The following is a 23,716-nucleotide window of genomic DNA, read 5'->3' on the forward strand; positions in this document are numbered from 1 at the left end:
AGTCGGTACATGAGATTTAGTCGTGTTAAGTCGATGAACTCCGGCGCAAGTGAACTATCCGTCTGCGGACATGAGCAATGGCACATCGCCACACCATGAAAACAACGCCACACGTGTGTATAAACAACTATTTGCATATCTCAAACAGGCGTTATGCGCATGGCAGATTTCCATCTTCCATTTGCATAATAACCAAACGACCATCTCCGCCCCTGGTTCTGATTTGCTGTGCATTACCAGATATACAAAAACGGTGTTTGCTGAAGAGAGAACGCCCATGTTGATTTGCACACAGCCGAGACCCGTACACGCCCTAGCACAGCACCACCCTGCACAACAGCCCAGGAGCACACCACAGCTCTTTTCCATGTTTTTCTGCCGTTCGGTAAAATCAATATGACTGATTATACGTCAATGCAACACAGCATAACATGCCAAAATACATGCCAAAACAAATACATTCGCCGACTTTTTCATTCCAATATGAATTGGCATGAACTAATGCGGTTGTTGACTAACTACTACTGAGAAGTTAATCTGCACGGCTCTGTTAATGTATGCACACATCGTCAATTAATGTTAACAACTACATTAGTTATTGCCAATTCATATTGGAATGAAAAAGTCAGCGAATGTATTTGTTAATGGTTAACTAATGATCAGTTCATCCTACGGTTTGCTAATGCATACATCATCATGTAACAAATACGTTAGTTAGTTGCTAACAAAAGCATTGACTAATGAAATGTTAATTTCATGCTTCATTAATATTGATGTCAATTCACAGTAAAGTACGACCAACTTTTATTTTTATTATTTTTACTGGAAGTGATGAGTGCAGAAATATTGCTTTGTGGGCAGCCATTTTGAGCAGTAAAACTCCAGACATTTCTTTGAGAGTAAGTGAGCTGTTTCCCTTCTAGAAGTACGGGATAAAAATAACCCGCGTCATTATCAAGCGCAAGGCCCCAGGCACGGAAAAAGCCCATGATTCATGTGCAACGACTTTATTACAACACTCAATGATGACATCCAGTTTCAACAAATAAGAAAACCGCAGTTTCAGACTGGAATAAGAGGCGTTTTATCATTCTGTTTGGACGTGAAAACACCACTCAAGGGTTGCATAATCACATGAGTTATTTGAAATCCTAAGACAACTGTCCAAACCTATATTGTGATTTACTGGACTGTATTATCTAATTTATCTTTAAAATACAAATACAAACTAATTTACCAGGCAGTCCCTGCATTAAATAAAAGTAACATCACCCAGTGAACAAAGTCCTAAACTCTAAGACTTTTAGAGGGATGTAAATCCAGGTTGAGAGATGTTTTGACATAAATGGACTAGGTTAATCCCAACAAAGCCCAGATATACTGCAGCCTAGATACATCCCTGTCGGCCAGAAAACGTTCACTGTTCAACCAAATGCGGCCAAGTTTTCACCTGAACGCCAAGACGGCAACTTTCCACCACAAAAAACCTTTTCTGGTCTTTCAGAGGTTCTGAGCAATGCCTGTAGGCTACATGCAGGAAAAATGTAAGATTTGGTTTTGAACAATTTGAAATTGAAATTGAAATAAAGGGGCACATATCTTGCCGGGTGTGAGAGTACACCGAGAGCATTCTGCCCGAGTAAGGCGGCGTGAATGAAACAGACCTGGAGCTAACACGCGCCACATTCACAGCCCAGCCCGTCCTGAACGAAAACGCTCAGCTCCGTGTGCGCTATTGTCCCTGCCGATGCATAATTTATTCCCGTGACGCGCGGACGGCCGGCTTTGCGTATCCGGCGTATCGATTTAGCAGCAGGTAGAGCTGAAAGAGCAGAGATCCCCGCAGAGATGCCCGCTTGCGCTTTCACAGACAGGCATTCATCGCCGCACAAAAGAGGGACAAAGACTGCCAACGGCGTTCTCAGAAACATCTGCGGGCAGCCAACGGCGTTCTCAGAAACATCTGCGGGCAGCCAACAGCGTTCTCAGAAACATCTGCGGGCAGCCAATGGCGTTCTCAGAAACATCTGCGGGCAGCCAATGGCGTTCTCAGAAACATCTGCGGGCAGCCAATGGCGTTCTCAGAAACATCTGCGGGCAGCCAATGGCGTTCTCAGAAACATCTGCGGGCAGCCAATGGCGTTCTCAGAAACATCTGCGGGCAGCCAATGGCATTCTCAGAAACATCTGCAAGCAGCCAATGGACCAGCCTTCCTGCCATTTTCTAAACCTCCAGGTGTACAGACCACTCACGAGTGGCACAATTAAACATACAAATCCAAATAATGATGAAGGGTGTCGTAAAGTAAAATAACTGTACAATACAAACCCTGTGGAGAGTGGAGCAGGGCTAATTACAAAACCAACAAGCCAGTTACAGTCACTCACAAGGAAAAGGGAGCGGTCGTATTTACAGACACTCTGGAGGGAAACACAGTTACAGACACTCTAAAGGGAAACACAGTTACAGTCACTCTGGAGGGAAACACAGTTACAGACACTCTGGAGGGAAACACAGTTACAGACACTCTAAAGGGAAACACAGTGACAGACACTCTGGAGGGAAACAGAGTTACAGACACTCTGGAGGGAAACACAGTTACAGACACTCTGGAGGGAAACACAGTTACAGACACTCTAAAGGGAAACACAGTTACAGACACTCTGGAGGGAAACAGTCACAGACACTCTGGAGGGAAACACAGTTACAAACACTCTGGAGGGAAACACAGTTACAGACACTCTGGAGGGAAAGGGAGTGGTTGCATTTCACATGTAAGGCCTGGTGTTTCTCCTTCAGATGGCCAGGCGTCTCCTGGAGGAGAGCAGAGAGCTGGGCTCGGTGGTGTGCAGAGAGCAGGGCTCGGTGGTGTGCAGACTGAGACTGAGACTGAAACTGAGACTGAGACTGTGGACGAGGAGGTCTGTCACACACGCTTGGGCGTCCTGTTTTCACTGACGGCACGATTTCACACAAACAAAAAATTCTGATTCCCTTCCTTGGGTTTCCCACTCACCGTTTTCCGTTTTTCTGCCTAAAAAGGGGTCGCAGTGGTAGCACCCCTACAGGTGCATGAAATTGTACCTTACCCTCGCAGAAATAAGGTGGAGGTGCATTTTTGTACTTCAAGGACAACGCTTCCCAAATGTGCCCTGATGTTCTCTTTGGGTACAAAGGTGCGTTTTCCAAAGCAAAAAGTATTTTTTAACAAAATAATTACAAAGTACAAATGATTTATAGTACTGCTGGCTGGGGGTAAAACGTGATGCACTTGTAGGGTAGCGCCCCAGCACTGGGTGTGGCACCACGGTTTGTGTAACCATCGTAATCTAGGAGCACAAGCGTGAAAGGGAAGTGGGCCACAGGCAGCTTCCCTTCCAAGTCCAGGGTGTAGTTCCGGACTGACTGAGAAACAGAAGAGCAGAAGAAGAGAACGAGGACACACCCTGCGTGCAGTAACAAGCCTCAGCCGGGGGCGCGCTCTCCTGACCTCCCCCTGATCACTTCCTGTGCGGAGACGGAGATTAAGAGAGAAGGGGGGGGGTTAGGCCCCCAGACACGATCTTAATCACCCACCCCCGCAATAGTAATCTCAAACCCCTCTCCCCCTGCTCCGCTCCGCAATCACAACCACTGCCCTCCCCATGCTCAAACCCTACCTACAGTATGTTCCCGTGTTAGATACAGTAAGCAGGCTCTGGATGATACATGTTTACTGCTTAGTGTTCAGTGAATGGAAGGCACTGGATCATAAGTGTTTAATGTTCAGTGAATGGAAGGCACTGGATCATAAGTGTTTAGTGTTCAGTGAATGGAAGGCACTGGATCATAAGTGTTTAGTGTTCAGTGAATGGAAGGCACTGGATCATAAGTGTTTAGTGTTCAGTGAATGGAAGGCACTGGATCATAAGTGTTTAGTGTTCAGTGAATGGAAGGCCCCCCCCGAAGCATCTCACTTTGTTTGGTCAATCTACAACCCTATCTAGCCCCAATCCTTTGATCAGTACCTCTGTGTGACCCCCCCTCCCTCAGCCCCTTGTCCCACACATTGTTTTACCCCCCCCCCCACATATAATCACTTCACCCCCCACCAGATCTAATCACCCCCCTCCCCACTCCTGTGATGTGTTTGTGATGTGATTTATGGCAATTTGCTCCACTGTTTCCATTGAGGGACAGAGTATAAGTGTTGACATTCTCCCTCAGTTGTTGGTTCTTGTTAATCTGTACTTGGAAAACAGACCCACTAGTTCCTCTAATAGTTCCTTTCAGAGAAAACAGACTTTATCGACGCCACATTCAAGAAAGGAATACAGGCAAGAGGAAGACTGCTTTGGATTGTGGAAGCCATACCAACCCGGATAAGGAAAAACGGACAGACCACACGCATTTGTGAGTATTAAATATCTATGTGTGTAATATTGTAGAGGAATAGTTACCAAAATTGGGTAATGTTTTAAAATACAAGTGGCTAGAATTGATTGTATATGTGTACAATGTTCTAAGCAGGGGCATGTATAAACTTACACAGACCTTGGACAATTTAAGTACCAAAAGTTTGTTTGTTTGTCCATTGTAATAAGAATTTAAGAATGGCAGTGGACGGGTGGAAATGATAGGCCACTAGCAGCTTGGCCCAGCATTGTAGAGATTATTCTTATAACATACCGAAGGAATTGGATGTTGTTGAATATCTTCAAAATGCTTGTATAGAGGAGCTAAATAAGAAAAGGAGACTAATTGTGTGATGGCTATGGCCCAGACAATGAAGTTACTGAAAAATAAAGTTATGGAATTCCCCATGTTGCGATGTGACATTGAAAATTTGGAGAACAAACTGGAGGTGAATCCTGGAGAGTTGCAGGCCTCTGTTGCAGAATGCCTGGTGCATGCCACAGCATAAAATTAGCAGAATAAAATTCTCGAGTTTGTGTACAGTAAGACAATGAAGCATCGCAACAGAGGGCACATGGAAGATAATTATTTAATTTTAATTTAATTCATGGCAATGGGCATTTAGTCCACTGTTTCCATTGAGAGACAGAGTATAAGTGTTGACATCCTCCCTCAGTTGTTGGTTCTTGTTAATCTGTACTTGGGAAACAGAACCAGTAGTTCCTCTACTATATTAAACTACCTATTTGGAACAAAGACGTACCTGAATTTATTTTTCTACTGACAATCGTACGGAGGAATACATTTAACCCTTTAAAAATTCTATAGTGTTCATTGAATGGAAGGCACTGGATCATAAGTGTTTAGTGTTTCGTCAATGGAAGGCACTGGAGCATAAGTGTTTAGTGTTTAGTATTTAGGAAGGCACTGGAGCATAAGTGTTTAGTGTTTAGGAAGGCACTGGACCATAATTGTTTAGTGTTCAGTGAATGGAAGGCACTGGAGCATAAGTGTTTAGTGTTCAGTGAATGGAAGGCACTGGATCATAAGTGTTTAATGTTCAGTGAATGGAAGGCACTGGATCATAAGTGTTTAGTGTTTCATCAATGGAAGGCACTGGAGCATAAGTGTTTAGTGTTTAGTATTTAGGAAGGCACTGGAGCATAAGTGTTTAGTGTTTAGGAAGGCACTGGACCATAAATGTTTAGTGTTCAGTGAATGGAAGGCAGTGTTTAGTGTTTAGTGTTTAGGAAGGCACTGGATGCCTGTGGCCACAGGGGCTTAAGCTTTCACAGGGAAAGGCCACACTGCCCCTCCCCCCCTCCCCACCCCCCCATCTGCAAAGTGTCATTCGCAATTAGGCTTTGGCTTCTGTGGGATTAACACAGAAACCTGGCGTACAGAAGTAACCCCACGCCATCTTAACTGTTTAAATGCACCGCACTTTAATTTCAGTCTATTTCGTTCCTTCTTCTTTTATTTTGCTTCACAGCCCTGTGTAGCAGGAACATGATTTGTGAATAGACAGGATTATTTGAATACAATTTACATACTTGTCACCTCCACCCCCCACATCCTGTATGTGTTATTCTGCCGTTAATGTGCCTCATCAAAGTAGTTCAAATGTCATTTCCTTTACCCTCTTGAAGAGTAGGTTTTTTTTTAAAATTTTCTTTTCTTTTGTTTTTTGGTTCAAAATTCTAAAACATTACATTACATTATTGTACATTACATTACATACGTTATTATACAAAACAGTGTTCTAGAACTCCACTGCCTTCAGTTTGCAGCGGTGATTGTGACATCAGCCGTTAGAATGTTCAGTTGAGACCATTCCAATCACACGTTTGTGACCTCACACCTTAACGGGTTAAGGAAATAGCCGCGCGTCTTGTTTGATCGCTCATTGCCGCGGGGAGATAAAAACAGCAGTTGCCCAAATGCGCAGCTCGTTTCTCAGCACTCGGTCACAACTCCGCGGATAAACCAGCGTGTTGTGTCGGCATGCCTCGCACGCGCACACACACACACACACACAAACACGCGCTCATGCAGCGAAGCAGCCATCCGCTGGGGCCTTCCTGTCTGTCTGTGTCACGTCTGCAGCCCCTGGGCGACTCCCACAGCCGCCTCCCCCGCGAGCGCCCGCCGCAGCCTGCGGTAGCGCACAGCGAGAACACTCCGGCTGCCTGCCCTAGTTTGGTCCCAGCCAGCCACCGTATCACACCACCTTCAGCAGACGATCTGCCTGCCCCCCCCCTCCCCCCTCCTCCCCCCTCCCCCCTGCTTCCTGGAGCACATGAGAGGAACACCTTCAGCGATATCAGCCAGGAGAGGGGAGCTCAGCTTACAGACTCAGACACACACACACACACACACACACACAGACGTAGATACACACACACAGACACGCTCATGCACACACACACACACAGACATAGATACACACACACACACACACACACACAGACATAGATACACACACACAGACACGCTCATGCACACACACACACACACACACACACACACAGACATAGATACACACACACACACACACATACACACACACAGACAGATACACTCATACACACATAGACACAGATACACTCATACACACACACACACACACAGACATAGATACACACACACAGACACGCTCATGCACACACACACATACAGACACAGATATACTTATACACGAACACACACACAGACATGCTCATACACACACACAGACAGATACACTCATACACACATAGACACAGATACACTCATACACACACACACCAAGATACACTCATACACACATAGACAGATATGCTCATACACACACACACACACACACACACACACACACAGATATGCTCACATACACACAGATACACTCACATATATGCAGGCACACACACATATACAAGTGAAATACAAATACACAGATACACACTAGAATGGCCACATATGAACACATGCATACATTTACACACACACACACACACACACACACACACAGCAACAACAGATTACAGAGCGATCATATCAATTAATCTAGGAGTGGGAAAATCTCAGCTGAACATGTGGTCAGGAAGGGAAATGCCACTTGTCTGCTGGGTATATTCACTTAACTGCACCATATTTTCACAGATAAATTAGCGTGTTCAATCGGGTTAACAACTGCTGTCTAAAAGCTTCTAGATACTCAGATATACTCTAGTGCCACCCTGCTTTTCCTCATAATTAATCAGTCAGAGACTGGAGAGCTTTATAAATCGAAAGCCTCTCTCTTGTAGTGTGTGTTTCGGCTATTTACTTTCAGAGAACAATAGAAATGCAGCTACATATACTGTAGAATTCGGCTTATTTCATTTTGAATGAACGTCTACTACAGCTGACGATTGTTTTAGCATTTCCATCTCGTGTGCAAGAGTTCAGAACTAGCGCTGGCCTCAAATGACTCCCTTGTTCCAGATCAATAGCTAGCGGAAAACACGGGCTCATGGGTAATCGCCCGTTAAATTTTCACTTAAACAAGCATTTGTCCCTGTAATGTCGGCTACGTAAGGCCAGTCACATACCAGGCATGCAATGTCGAGGCAGCGTGTAGGAAGCGCTTCGTGATAATTTGCATGACTACCGTTGCCAAGTTGTGGTGCGTTCATGGCGTGCCTCAGCTCATATCTGCATCCGGTAAGTAACCGCGTCACATCCTGGAGCAATACTCCAATCTCTTATGCTTCAATTCAATATCGTCGGGATGCCCCACTAGTAACGACAGACAAGTGAAATGCAATTAAGAGGTAGCAGTAACAACACGGGAGACCTATCCTTCCTACATATTTGTGATGTTGTCATTGCTGGAGTGCGTGTTTATGCATCTCAATTATTCAAAGGATAAAGGAATAGGTTTACCTCTGGGCAGCGACTGGAAGGCTAAATTATAGATGCTGCTCCGTGACTAGTGTCAGTGTACAATGACACTGAATAGAGAAGAGCGCATATAAAGCAAAAAAAAAAGGGGGGGGGGGGAATCTATGAAACGTATGAATGTCCACGTATATGGTACATAAGAATAGATTATGTTGTCCTTAATAATAATAATAATAATAATAATAATAATAATAATAATAATAACAATAATAAATAAATAAATTAAATCACTGAAAACTGCCTGAAAAATCACCTACTTCCGTCGTACAACAATTTACAGCCTGGTATGACATACATAATATTATATATAAACCTCATAAATATCTGTTTTTATCGTGGCTTTTAAAGATTCAAAATTTAGAAACAGCATATCCTCAAGGCATAGTATCGCTATATGAAAAGGTGTGTGGGCAAATTAATCACACTGCTGAATCCACACATCTCCTTCGCCGGTCTCAGCTCTTCAGTACCCCCACGACCCTGGACAGCTCCTTCCAATCAGGAGGGGCGGCTGCAGCGCGTGAGCCGACGCGTCACACCGCCGATGGGTCACCGATAGCCCACAACACTGCGCTCGATAACTTCCCTTTTCGGCCGCATAAGCCCCTTTACTCCGTATTTGCAGAGGGTGCCGGAGGGGAGATGACAAAGCGACATCGTTCCAACAGCGAGAGACAAATAACTCGTGTGAATAATACAGTGCACATATTACACTGAGGCAAACTGTGCTTCGATGAAATACGGTTGACACCGGGGCTGTACCGTATAAAATGGAAATTCTACATAAGCAAAGGAGATGATGACGTGTACAGTAATGTCTGCCCGGTTTACGCAGGGATACAGTGTGACAAGGGCCCGGCGCACTGGCCTGTAGCATCACTCCAGGGCAATTTGAGACGTCTTTGACCAGCCCTGAAATGCTAATGCAGTTAAATAAAAAACATACGCGTTGTCTTTTCAAAAAACAAAGAAAGCTTAATTATACACATGGGTGTTATGTATATAATGTACTTAAATTTAGAGGGATGTGCAACTCCGCCATGTGCAATGTGTTCATAATAGCGCCGCCGGTATCAAATAAATATTTTGTCATTAGCTTCTCCCTTTACACATTTTTTCCCCCTTAGATATGCAAAATAATGCCGTGTGCTCCCCGTGGTCTGTCAACGCAAAATATAAAACTGACGGGCGTCAGTGATTTTTGTTAAAGCTGAATTCTAAGACATCGATATTCCCAGAATGGAATCATTAAAGAAATGACAACCTTGGAGGAAAGCAATGATATTAGGCCTACACGAATTCAGCAATATCACAAAACCATTGTTTAGTTAGAACACAGGTCGTTTAAATAAAATAAAAAAACAACAAAAAAACGCAGCAGTCGCTCCCGAACCATTGTCTGTAGCCTATGATTTAAAGTCAGTTAGCAACAACGGATAGCCTACCTGTAAATGGCTATCAAGATGAACAACATCAACACATGAAACCGCAGAAACGATTGGGGACTTACCTAATATAATCCAGATAGACCCAGAAACGAGGACGAAAGCAAGCATGTCTTTCTCATCGAGTCTGCAGTCGCAGCGCACCGACCGGCGTAGCAGGAGAATAAAAACTGCAGCATCGACTGCAGCAACTCCCGGACAATCTGGGAGATTAGGTGAGAATCACTGAGTAATACCGTAGCCAGCTAGGCTAGTCAATTCGGCTTGGCAGCGTCCAACCGGTAACATGTGCGCTTTTCTCTTCTGCTTTCTGCGGGCAGCAAATAGGGGTTTGCGGATAGGCTAAGCGTTTTTTTTTAATTATGTTATTTTACTCCTGATATTCCGCGAAGTGGAACCGAGAGAAGATGCTCGCATCTGAGTCGGATCCGCTTGCTAAATTACAAGGTGACACGGCGTTAACGCGTTCATGTCGGGTTTTCCGGATGGGACCCTATGTGAAATTATCATCGTGGTTTGTCAGAAAGCACATCATTAATTTTGCACAGCATTTCAAAACGGGTATAAAGATGGCAATATTGAGGTGTACCTCCGCCTTTTTTAATCCCCTCAGGAATTTCGCCGGAGCTAAAATACTGCAACAATTTCATTTACATGTATTGTTTTGGAATTCTAAGAATATGGGCAAAGCATCAGCGATAATCATGCATTGAGTGGGGTTTTTTGCGTCGATGTTTTAAAAAATGTCTGATCTACTGCAAGTCATGTTGGAGATAGGACGGGCTCTAGAGTAAGTACGGAATTGTAGGCCGTATACTGCTAGACCCGACCGGGTCATGCTGATTCAGGATTCTTAAAAAATGGAGGGGGAGGGGGGCGTTGGCACATGATGCATGTCACGTGATGTAAGATGTATGTCAGTATGCTGCAAGGTAGCCTTGAAAAATCTACTTAACCTTGAAAAATGTCCCGCTTCAACGCGTAAAAGTAGGGCATTTCTGCAGCCACAGCAAATTCTTCTCAATATTCCACTCAAGACGACGACGGTAAAAATCACTCATAACAAACCACGCGCTGTCACTGTATCGTTTTTAAATGTGGTTTAAAATGGGACTAAACAAACGGCCTTTTATTTATTCCTTAAGCACGAGTGGATTAAATATAACCTTGATCAGTCTACGTGGAACATGTAGGGCCTGTTTCGGTACACGGAGGGCCAGTTTCACTGACACATCTTAAGCAGTGTGAGGCTAAATTCAGTGTTGAATGGATGATTGGATTCTCCATACAAATCTCAGTTTAGTCCAGGACTGTGCTTAACCACTGTCTGTGAAACCGGCCCTTGGTTTTCTCTCTTCTTACATAAGTTTGTTTGAGCGGAGGCATGGCGGATGATGGGAAGAAAATGTAAAAAAAAAGGTTGTGGCTGTGCGCGTCTGAGCGTACCCCTAACTGGGAATGTTCCATTGTCGCCACAACATGGAGGAACCCCGCTGCACGGGACGCACAGGCTGACTTCCTGATTCCACTTCCCCCTGGTGTCCCTGCGATTGCCTAATGTCGGTACAGTCATGTGACCTCACTTATCTTGTGGGCTACGGTCAGATACCCCCCCCGTCTGCCACACGCGGTCACAAGCATGTTACACACGCCTGACCCACAGCTGTTAAAGGAAACCGCTGTGCCGTCTTCACAGACACACAAGAGGCACTTAATGAGATGATATCTAGAGGGCTAACAGGCTATTGTGCTAAGGGGCTATTGTGCAAGGTTGGACTGTCAACACAGTGTGGTATCACAGCCAAACAAACATTATGGCACTGGATGACATACGCCTGACAAAGTGCACAGATTAACAAAGCAGAGTTTTGTTAAATTAAATGAAGTAAAATGTTATTTCTTTAGCACTTTTAGCAACACCAGTTGTCACAAAGCAGCTTTAAAAGGAACTCCGAAAGAAAAACTCCCTGACTATCAGGAATGAAATCTAGAGCAGAACCAAGCTCAGAGGGGGCTTCTGGCCGGCACTGGACAAACAGCACTGGACAAACAGCACTGGACAAACAGCGCTGGACAAACAGCGCTGGGCAAACAGCGCTGGACAAACAGCGCTGGACAAACAGCACTGGACAAACAGCACTGGACAAACAGCACTGGGCAAACAGCACTGGGCAAACAGCACTGGACAAACAGCACTGGACAAACAGCGCTGGACAAACAGCACTGGACAAACAGCACTGGGCAAACAGCGCTGGGCAAACAGCACTGGACAAACAGCGCTGGACAAACAGCACTGGGCAAACAGCACTGGGCAAACAGCACTGGGCAAACAGCGCTGGACAAACAGCGCTGGACAAACAGCGCTGGACAAACAGCACTGGGCAAACAGCACTGGGCAAACAGCACTGGGCAAACAGCACTGGACAAACAGCGCTGGGCAAACAGCGCTGGGCAAACAGCGCTGGACAAACAGCGCTGGGCAAACAGCACTGGGCAAACAGCACTGGACAAACAGCACTGGGCAAACAGCACTGGACAAACAGCACTGGGCAAACAGCGCTGGACAAACAGCGCTGGACAAACAGCACTGGGCAAACAGCACTGGGCAAACAGCACTGGGCAAACAGCACTGGGCAAACAGCACTGGGCAAACAGCACTGGGCAAACAGCACTGGGCAAACAGCACTGGGCAAACAGCGCTGGACAAACAGCGCTGGACAAACAGCGCTGGACAAACAGCGCTGGACAAACAGCACTGGACAAACAGCACTGGACAAACAGCACTGGGCAAACAGCACTGGACAAACAGCACTGGGCAAACAGCACTGGACAAACAGCGCTGGACAAACAGCACTGGACAAACAGCACTGGGCAAACAGCACTGGACAAACAGCGCTGGACAAACAGCACTGGACAAACAGCACTGGACAAACAGCACTGGACAAACAGCACTGGACAAACAGCGCTGGACAAACAGCGCTGGACAAACAGCGCTGGGCAAACAGCGTTGGGCAAACAGCACTGGACAAACAGCACTGGGCAAACAGCGCTGGGCAAACAGCGCTGGGCAAACAGCACTGGACAAACAGCGCTGGGCAAACAGCGCTGGGGAAACAGCGCTGGGCAAACAGTGCTGGGCAAACAGCGCTGGGCAAACAGCACTGGGGAAACAGTGCTGGGCAAACAGCGCTGGGCAAACAGTGAGTTTGACAGCAGTGTTATATATGATACAGCAGTGTGAAGTGATGATTATACACTTAACACAATGAAGATGAATCAGAAACTATTCAAGTACTATTCAAGTATCTATTTCATGTAATATTGGTTCAAGTAGATAAGTAAACAGATAGTAGTCTGGAATAGTAGTCTCTTTTGGAGAAAAAAAGTCAATATCTAGTGTGGCCACCCTTTGCATTGATCACAGCATTTTAATCATTCACATATTTTTTTATTTCTTCACTCGTTAAACCATTCCATATGGTTTGCAGTTCATTCCAAAGAGATTCTTTCGATGTTACAACAGATTTATTTATCTTGGTATCCAGCAAATTCCAGATTTGCTCAATCGAAGTGAGGTCTGGACTTTGAGTGGGCCAAGTCATAACTTTTATGTCACCAGATGATCCTTAAATACTGGAACAACTGAAGTAATTTTACAGAATAATGTTGCTTCAGACCAGTTTAAACAAATTGTTTAGCATCAACAATCATGGAATGAACCTTCAAACATGCATTCATGCTGTGCAACAGTGAAAAAATAAAACATTTTGCTAAAAAAAAATGATGTGTATAATCATCACTGCACACTACTGTATATAAATACATTAAATTAAAATATGAAATCAAAAATTATACAAATAATAATTATGCAGATAACAAATAAATATGATATATATGCTTATATTCGAGTCTATATTATGCACTTTTTTAAACCCACTTGCATTTTACTTCAAGAAATTTGACTTGACTTGTCCTGCTTTGGCATAAATGTCTATCACCTACAAAAAAAACCCGAGGATAATGAAAAGGACTTCCTGTTTCGAGGCTGTGTGCTGATTGGCCAGGCAGAAACGTGGGCTCCAATGACTCGTTGAGTTCAGCGTGGAAAAAAAACTCAGGAGGCGGAGCTCTGGAGTCTTTCCTCCCGCGATGGAGACGCGGCTTTGACGCCTCAATGTCACCGGGCTGCGGAGGCAGATGGCCCGGGGCAGATTTAACGCATACGCCCAAGCCGCTTCGCCCAAAGCTCCAAGCGCCTTGCCGTTTCCCGCAGGATAATTAATATCAGGAAGCATATTCCTCTTCTGACAGAGATGTACACCCATAAGGAGAACTTTCTCTCATTCAGCGTTCAGTTTTCCAAAATCTTCCCTTCCATCCATGGGGCGGAACTATTTCTAATTTCTAATTGATGAGAAATTATATTGGGTTTACACTTCCAGTACAGCTGACATCAAATCCAAAGACATGGAGGTTAGGCTACTTGGGGGGGTGGTGGTGGGGGGGCATTAATGTCAACTTTTATTTATACAGTCAACTTACCCTGTATAAATAAAGGTTAATAATAATAATAATAATAATAATAATTATTATTATTATTATTATTATTATTATTATTATTATTATTATTATTACTATTTAGGGAAACATAATCTATGATGGCATGGATGGTGCAGTGGGTAGCGCTGCAGCAAGGAGGTCCTGGGTTTGAATCCCGGTCGGCCGGGGCCTCTCTGTGTGGAGTTTGCATGTTCTCCCCGTGTTTGCGTGGGTTTCCTCTGGGTACTACTGATTGGAGAGTCTAAATTGCCCATAGGCATGAGTGTGTGAGTGAATGGTGTGTGTGCCCTGCGATGGACTGGCAACCTGTCCAGGGTGTATTCCTGCCTTTCGCCCAATGTATGCTGGGATAGGCTCCAGCCCCCCTGCGACCCTGTTCAGAATTAGTGGGTTAAGATGATGGATGGATGGATGGATGCAACATAATCTATTCTTATGTACTATATAAGTGAACCTTCGTAACACTGTGTCACACTTGCATGAGGGATATTTGAATTTACACTGAAATGCAGGAATGATTATAGGGTAGGATAACGGAGAGAGATTATTTAAGCGCTATATGGGGGCTAGACCCCCGTTTGTATTTCCACACTGAAGAAGGCGACTGCCCAAATGTTTGTGCTTTGAATATTAAATAATCATTTAGGCTTTTACATTTTGGAGTTTTTTCTTCTGTCTTGGTAAGAACAGGCCACAAATTGTATTTTACGTCCAAATTGAAGCAAATGTTCCACCCCACCATCTTGAAATGGCTTCTTTGGTTATTTTAGTTAAAATTACTCACTTGATGCTCGAAACAGCAAATAGTAAAAAATGGTAATTTATTAATCCATGAAAAATATTTATGTTTCGACCTCAATGGACTTGTTCTGATGATCTCCTCCACCTTCACAGCATGCTGGCAGTTGAAGGTGGCTTCTGTGGCCTGCTGGCGAAGGTACATGAGTGGGTTGGTGGATCAAACCCCGGTGTAGCCACAATAAGATCTGCACAGCTGTTGGGCCCTTGAGCAAGGCCCTTAACCCTGCATTGCTCCAGGAGAGGACTGTCTTAGACTGCTTAGTCTAATCAACTGTACGTCGCTCTGGATAAGAGCGTCAGATAAATAACTAATTATTATTAGAATAAAATAACCACCTATCCAACCACCTGAAGAAGGGCAGGCAGTTCCTAGGGATTAAGTGGAGGGAGGGTAATTCTGCCGGAGGTGCAGGTTTTTGTTTCCACCAATTACTCTGGATAAATGAGCTAATTAGCTGTATACACCAACACTGGTTGGCTGGTAGACTAGGTCATAGTAAAATGTTTCATGGAGGGACACAAAAACAGTATTTGAATGTCAGACCAGACTGCAGAAATGAATCTGCGAGATGGGGGTCGATTGGGACCCCATTTAGCAAAAGCTGGAATCTAGACATCTAGAGGGATGGAACTGTGGGCTGGTCAGCGTTTTAACCAGACCAGGGTCAAATATGCAATTGTTTTGGATTCAAATGCTCGATCTTGTCTGTTGCAATTGAGCCAACCAAGAGGACCAGAAGGCCCGGTTGGCACTCTTTGAGAGTATTTCATAGGCTCCAATACACCAGACAAGCTCAATAAAGTATAGAAAACACATAAACACAAACATAAGACATAAACTGACTTGGTTAATTCCAATAGAGTTTAGCTCTTCACCCGGATGTAGCTTGGTTATGTACTCTGACTCTGACCCTGGTGACAGGGTTTGAACTTTGAACTACTGCATGGGCACCAGGCCATGTGACGCACGGGAAGGTTGTCCAGCTAACACAAAATGGTATCACGAGAGTTCCCACTGGAATGTTCTGTCAGTGTTATAACATTGCCACTACATTGCAGGAAGTTCACAGTACAGTAGTGTCCCAGGAACAAACCCTTTTCCTGGAAATCCCAGTCCTGAGTGCAGAAAGTTAAAAAAGAGGAAAACTCTGCAGTGGCCAGGAAAACCTTAAAAAAATATCCATGATATGCATGGATGCCAGAGAGGAAGATGTCAAATGATTGTGTCCTGGTTCAGTTAACCGTTTTCGGGGAACAAACAAACCCAAGGGCTGCGTCCGAAATCGCATACTAGCATACTAGTATTAAATGTCAGTACAGTAGTATTTCGGAAACAGCCAAGCGCTTCGGAGTAGATAACCTGGGAACCAAAGTCACTGGCTGCAAACAGACCCGGAGCACCGTGCGAAAGCAGAATGTGCAGTAAAAGAGGAAACCAGGAAGGGGAGGAATCCAAGCAATTTAATTATTGAATATCCGGGAGCTTCTGCCCACACTCTTTTGCTGAACATATTTTTACGTTTGGTATATTTATTCCTTAATTTCGTTGAATCGTCAAGTTCAACTGCCCTGACTACTTAAGTTGGTTACGTACGTCCCTGCAAAATGCCGTAATTACTGTTTATGCAGTTAGTCCAGCGTGCTTATCGATGCCTCTCTGCATGCCCGTATATGATCTGATGAATCCGTTTTTACACGCAACAGTGTCGACTCGACTTTCCATTGCACTTTGTGCGCTGTTTAATCTGGAAATTATCACGTAGAAAAAGCTTGGCATTTCATTTCAGGTTGAAAAACTTTCCTTTTTACTTGGGCTATGCAACACGGGGCTGATGTGGGATTAAGACACTGGCAATTGAAAGTAATCTTTAAAAAAAAAATTATTAGCAAAAAAACGCATCTATTATGTCGGGTGTATGAGTGTTGGATATTCGAGAATATATGTGTATATATACTGTACTTGTCCCTCATTTATATTCGTGTTAGCTCTTTCAGCCAAGCATACATGCAGTCTGCTGGTCGTTAAATTGATGTTTATTAACCGTTATGACGCAATTAATGGAAAATATGTGAAAATAAAATGTAGCCTTAGTGTAGACTTAATTTCCCTCCTTTGACACTTACAGCGACTTCCTACTTTTTAAGTATTTCAATGAACAAGAACTATTATACTGTACGATTGAGTCCTACTCTCAGATCCGAAGCCATTTATTTATTTTTCTTCTTCTTCTTTTTGCAGACTTTGCTGCATGATTTTATAGTAGGCTATGTTTTTAGTAATCTTTGTTCTTGGAGGAATACATGGCATTTGTGGATATGTGTTTCTGTTGGTATATGCATATCCATGTATAATTTTCCCTTTGAATGTTTTCCATTCCATAACTTTGAAGCAATTTAAAGCAACACTTGTTTCTGTGCAGCCTTCCGCCAATTATTCCGCCAGGACATGTGCTGGGAAAACCCAGTGCTTTACCCGAGCGTAAATTCCGCAGGAAAGCACCAGGATTGCCACCAGAATGCCCGTTGGGGGGCGCTGTTGTCATTTCGTTTGTTGCGATAAACACACCACCATTAAAAGCATTAGTAGAATACATTTAATGTTTGGCAATAATACAGTATTTAAGTTAGCATTATATTGAAAAACACGTCATAGACACGGGTTTGCGCAAAACTAGACCCATCAATACATGTTCTACAAAACTGTGCCTGCAGGCAGCTGGCGCTTCTGAAAGTCAAATTCCTTTGACTCCTCTGCCCCCTCTACAGATTAAAGTTAGTGTTGCAGCGTTTCCCGGAAAAAGGTTCATTTACTGTTCCGATGCGATTTACAAAAATGGCTGAACGGGTAGCCTATATAGAGGTTAAATCATTATGTGCGCGTATAAACATTAGTGGCATTAATTGCATCGCTTTTGTTTTGTTGTCGTTTTTCAGATAACCTAAGTTACATCAAGAAAAATAATGATATGCTTCATTGATCAAACAATCTAATCTCAATATCAATAAAATTTCTCAAAGTGCAATAAAACACATGCATCACATGCATTTCAAATAAATGTAGTCAATGCAAAAAAGCATGCAAAAATAATGTCTTTACAAAAGTAGCCTATGTTATGTAAACATAAATGTGGTAAATACGGCTGTGGTCATGGAGCAGTCAAACTGCATTCATACTAACCAGTGTTCTTTCTGACCTGCTGGTCCCTTTCACACGCCTTGTAGAAAAGCGGGCTGATTTCTCGGAAATCACATGGCCTGGCCTGGCAGTTTGTTCGGAGCAATAAGTGCCGTATCGCGCATGCTCGCGACACGTCCCCGCCCACAAATGACATAAATGGGGAAATCCCACACTAGAGTTTTTAACTGGGCGCGCTTCGGAGACTCGGCACACGCTTGAGTGTGATCGGACTGGATACACGCATCTCAGCGAAGACGCGGAATAACTGCAGCCGCTTTTCAAAGGGTTTTCTTTTGCAAGATACATTGCATAAGTAAGTTTGTTTGTCTGTTGCTATTCATTCCCTGAACTGCATACACGTCTGCTTTATTGCTTAAACACCAACTTTATTTATAGCAATTAGAAATAGTTGCAGAATAGTTTAATATTGGTGCATGTCGTGCAATTATTTGTTTTTAATACAAAAATGCTGTGGACGTTTTATCTGATTGACGGTTTATTCGTAAATGTCTTCGTAAATCAAGCCCGTTGATTATTATGATCGCTGTTTTTTATTTGAGAAGGGGTATGTGGGGTTTTTCATGAAACATTTTGCATATTAACATAATCACGCGTAAATGTGATCCAGTCAGACTACAAAAGCAGGAAATACTGTATGCACAGTACAGTACTGCAACTGCAACAGCAGTAAAATTTTGGCTATGTGTGTCGCGGAGTGTCTGCAGACACGGAAAACAGGGTCTGTGCATCCTACAGATTGAGTAGAACATAATAATAATAACGATTATTATTATGGTTATTATTGTTGTTTTTTATTATTGCTGCCTTAACCAGTTAATCTGAAACATTATTCTGTACTAATGCTGCGCACGGTGGACACACGGTGTATAGCGAGTTACAGTAATATCTTCAGTAGAGTTTCAACAGAGGCAGTTCGCCTTCAGTATACAGTATATGGATACAGTTTAAACGTTTCCGTTGTACTTGAACGCCTTGCGTGTTTTCTTAAATTGACTTGATTTTAATTGAACAGGATATAAACTTATATATAATTATATACCTATTATATTTTTAGATATAAAATGTCCTGAAATCAGCAGAACATTTTGAGATAAAAAAATAAATAACATTTATAAATAAGAATTAGAGTACTGGATTGTTTGCCATTAGAAATGACAAATTGTGTGAAAAAGGAAATTGTTATATATTATTGTGGCTAGACCAGGGATCGAACCACCGACCACGCGGGTCCCAGTCATGTACCTTAACCACTATGCTACTGGCCACCATAACAAAACAAAACGTTTTGCCTTATGTCTCTGCCCAGCTGCCTTAGACATGCCTGTGTCAAGAATGAGAATGAGACCTTGGCTGGAGGACAGAATCGAGTCGAAGTCGATCGCCGGACTGAAATGGGTGAACAAGGTAGGCCTTGCGTCCAAGACCCTCACCGTCCACTGCGGCTGCTGCCCACTGACGTGTGCGCTGAGTCCTGTGTCCGTGATCAACGGAGGACAAACCCGCAACAGGCAGCTGAATCCCGCTTATTACAAGACGTCTGAATGACAACAGTGGCGCGTGAATTAATGCGCTGCGTTTTTATTCATCAGGATGAGAAGATGTTCTGTATTCCCTGGAAGCATGCAGCTCGCCACGGCTGGGAGATGGACAAAGACGCCTGTCTGTTTAAGGCGTGGGCCATCCACACGGGTGAGGCCCCAAAACAGGCACCCTCACGGGCGTCTCGCGCACCGCTTCAATCTACATATTTTTTTTACAAATGTAAATTCTGAAGATTATTAATACTTATATGTATTACTATTATTGTTCATCTAGGAAAGTATAGGGAGGGAGCAGGTAACCCAGACCCCAAGACGTGGAAGGCCAATTTCCGCTGTGCGATGAACTCGTTGCCCGACATCGCGGAAGTGAAAGACAAGAGCATCAACAAGGGCTGTGGAGCCGTGCGCGTTTACAAGATACTGCAGGCCGTGTCCAAGAAGCGAGGTAAACACACAACACCAGCCATCCCGCCATAAAGAACCCAACCATGCACGGACCAAGCACAGAGCCGTGCAGAACTTTAAAATAAAACACTGTGTGCAGATATCTGTGTGAACCTTTAAATAAAACACTGTGTGCAGATATCTGTGTGAACCTTTAAATAAAACACCGTGTGCAGATATCTGTGTGAACCTTTAAATAAAACACTGTGTGCAGATATCTGTGTGAACCTTTAAATAAAACACTGTGTGCAGATATCTGTGTACCTTTAAATAAAAAACTGTCCTTTCTTCTTTCTCTACAGACAAGAAGTCCAGTACACGGGACAGCAGAAAAAAGAGCAGAGTAAGTCCTGGTTTATTTTCCAGTTCAGAGCACATACACAAATACATATTTTACCCCAGTGGAGACTGACACACCGCTGCAGTCACAGCTGCGGATTTTGCGACACGTGAAACGCTTCGGCTGCTCTACAGCGAGTTGACGTTTCCTGTGTTCTGCAGGGCAATAAAACAAAGGTCGCGGAAAGCGACGAGGACTACGAAGACTCAGGAACGAGCCTGGATGAAGATTCGATGCAGGAAAACACCGTGGACAGCACCCAGAACCACTCCGACGACGGTAAATAAGTCAGCTTCCTCTTTTCCGTGCGCCTAGTCATACGGGGAGTGTGGAGAGTGTGGGAAACTGGCCTCGCCAAGCCACAGAGGTTGTATGTTGAGTGAAAGTACGCAGCGTTGTAAACGTGAATCGGGGTGGCGATCTGGCAAAACGGAGCCGGAATTTGTCTTGCAAACGGTTCTAGGTTTGTTTCCCGGTTGTGGAATTCCTGTTTGTAGCAAGGTAGCCAATGTAATTGTGTCATTCAATAACCGTGTCATTGAACAAAATAACAAGCTACATTACGGATCCATGCTGGTTGAATGTAGGCCTAGGTGTCTGAATGTGGCTGTTGCTTGTTTTTTGCACAACAAAAATGAAATTTAATGAAATGTGTTTGTGTTTTTTTCCATAGCTCTTTCGCCGTCGCCGTACGGAAATGAGGAAGAGATCACAACGGACTGGAGCGGCCCGGCACTGACCACTCCCGACAGCACCAACGGATTTCACTTCCAAGTCTCGCCCCTACGCTCAGGTACCGTAGACGTTAGATGAGAACAGATACGACTGCCTTACTCTCAGCCCCTGCACCATAGACATCATTGGCCTTAAAGTCAGGGCATATGTCCCTGGAAATATAGCTCAGCTGCGGCTAATATTGACAGTGCCCTGAAAAATAATTAGCAGCATTTGAAAGTACAAAGCTAGGTGCATAGACTGCATGTAGAACACATACCTGCGTGTTTAGTCATGTCAGCTTCAGAGTTCTGAGATAGGACGTGTGCTGTGTAATTCTTATGTTTATTAAAAAACATTTTTTATACCTTTTGTTTTTTCAGATTTTGAAGTTGACGAAGCGGCGATCATTGCGGTGAGTTCAGCTCTGTGATTCGCTGTCGATCCAGCGCTGTTGTCCTCCATTGGGCACGCGCGCGCTCTGCTGTCTGGTGTCAGTGTCAGTCCTCTGATGCTCATTGGTCCCCGCCTTCCCTCCGGTGCAGATGGCCCAGCAGCTGGAGTTGGACCAGTCGCAGTGGCAGGAGTGCGACATGAACGCCAAAAACGTGCTGACCCAGGACCTGGCCCCGGTCCACACGTTCTCCAGCCCGGAGAGCCAGTGGAGCGACACCTCAGGTAATTTGAGTGATTCTGCTGTCAAGTGCACTACATTAGGAACATTTTACACTTCATTACACCTACTTATTCATGTGATTATCTAATCGGCCAATTGAGTGGCAGCAGTGCAGTGCATACAATCATATAGATACGGGTCAGGAGCTTCAGTTAATGTTCAGAATGGGGAAAACATGTGATCCAAGTGATTTTGACTGTGGAATGATTGTTGGTGGCAGACAGGGTGGTTTGAGTATCTCAGAAACTGCTGATCTCCTGTGATTTTCACGCACACTAGTCCCTAGAGTTTGCAAGGAATGGTGCAAAAATAAATAAATAAATAAAAAATCCAGTCAGCAGACAGAAACGCCTTGTTAGACATCAGCGGAGAAGCTGACAGGAAGGTGACAGTAACGCCAATAACCACACATTAAAACGGAGAACGGTTTTTTGATATGAAAGTTTTGCCGTTTTAGGGGAGGAGCTGGAACTGCGGTTTTACACAGAGCTCACGGGGAGGAACATGGACCTGGTGAACTACCTCGACCCTGACCCCTGGACCTCCGACTCCGCCAGCCATTTCTCGCCGATCGCCTGCCCCCCCTGAGGGCCCTGGGCCGAGAAACCTGAACGCTGAACATACCTGTACACACCTGTATACCTGTGTGTTGAACACACCTGTACACACCTGTACCTACCGGCGCGACCTTCCTCACCGCACCAGACTGGGATTTTACGCCTCAGATGGACATGTGAACTTTTCCGCCCTTTGCCCCCCCCGCCGTGTGAGACCGGGTATCTTGCACGTTTGAAGGAAACAAATGCACACAGTTCCATATCTACTTGGCAAGTTCAGCCATGTCCGTGTCATATTCAGACTTGTGTGATTGCAGCAGCTTGCCAAAAGCTGTTTGTTTGTGTCTGTGTGTGTGTGTGTGTGTGTGTGTGTGTGTGTTTGAGGGGGGAGAGAGGAGACAGAAAGAGTTGGTGATAGAAGATGGTGACAGGCATTTGTTTGAATTTAGGCAAAATAATCATGTACCATCATATGCCGTATATACAGCATCTTTAAACTGGTGATTTCATTTATTTATTTTTTTATTTTTTGCCCCAAAAAAAAAAGAAAAAGAAATCCGTTACCTATGCAGGCTTTTTTGTAGGTAAAACAATTTTTAACAGGGCAGTCTACCCGTACACTCAGGGTGAAAGGTCTTTTGTCATATGCTGTTGTGAATGTGTAAATACCTTGTAAATTTGTTTTGATAAAAAAACATTAAAAGATATATATATATGACATATATTTTTGCCATTCATTTCTTGAACCGATCTACCAGTTGTTGAGCTTGGAGCTGGTTTGAACTGGTCAACCAGCTAAACCATGTCAAGCTAGGGGCTGGTCTGAACTGGTCAACCAGCTACCCGCTGTTTCAAAATTGATCTCACAGAATATAGACACTTAAAAGGAACTTGAACACAAACACACTCATCCTTCTCTATCTCTCGTTTTCTTTCCCAGCATACACTCAAAAGGAATATCCCTTACTCTGTCATTACAATTGCCCCCTTCATAACAATGCGGCCCTGCCAACACACACACGCACACATGCGCACCCACACACACACATACACACGCACACACACACACGTGCGCACCCACACACACATACACACACGCACACATGTGCACACCCACAC

The 23,716-nt window shown here is 44.1% G+C and overlaps 2 protein-coding genes across 3 annotated transcripts in view; one reads left to right on the top strand and one right to left on the bottom strand.

Annotated features, from left to right (window-relative positions):
* Positions 1-10,147, bottom strand: part of acsl6 (acyl-CoA synthetase long chain family member 6) — a 42,238-nt gene extending 32,091 nt beyond the window's left edge. For both annotated transcript variants that reach the window (XM_061247933.1, XM_061247932.1), the window contains exon 1: positions 9,831-10,147. In XM_061247933.1, coding sequence (XP_061103917.1) covers positions 9,831-9,876 — 46 coding nt within the window. In that variant the 5' untranslated portion in view covers positions 9,877-10,147. The remainder of the gene's footprint in view (positions 1-9,830) is intronic.
* An 8,349-nt stretch (positions 10,148-18,496) lies between these two features.
* On the top strand, positions 18,497-23,315 carry irf1b (interferon regulatory factor 1b). Its single transcript, XM_061250254.1, has 10 exons — positions 18,497-18,617; positions 19,632-19,729; positions 19,915-20,014; positions 20,141-20,311; positions 20,613-20,653; positions 20,812-20,929; positions 21,324-21,443; positions 21,748-21,779; positions 21,910-22,042; positions 22,498-23,315. Exons 2-10 carry the CDS (start codon positions 19,643-19,645, stop codon positions 22,626-22,628), a joined length of 933 nt encoding a protein of 310 aa, XP_061106238.1. The 5' UTR covers positions 18,497-18,617; positions 19,632-19,642; the 3' UTR covers positions 22,629-23,315.
* Positions 23,316-23,716: the final 401 nt, after the last annotated feature.

The sequence above is a fragment of the Conger conger genome, chromosome 7 (assembly GCF_963514075.1).
Source record: "Conger conger chromosome 7, fConCon1.1, whole genome shotgun sequence".
Taxonomy (NCBI): domain Eukaryota; kingdom Metazoa; phylum Chordata; class Actinopteri; order Anguilliformes; family Congridae; genus Conger; species Conger conger.

Coding starts and splice junctions, on each gene's coding strand:
- irf1b (XM_061250254.1), top strand. CDS start 19,643: ATGCCTGTGTCAAGAATGAGAATGAGACCTTGGCTGGAGGACAGAATC. Junction 20,312..20,612: donor GGCCGTGTCCAAGAAGCGAG/GTAAACACACAA, acceptor CTTTCTCTACAG/ACAAGAAGTCCAGTACACGG. Junction 20,930..21,323: donor CCAGAACCACTCCGACGACG/GTAAATAAGTCA, acceptor TTTTTTCCATAG/CTCTTTCGCCGTCGCCGTAC.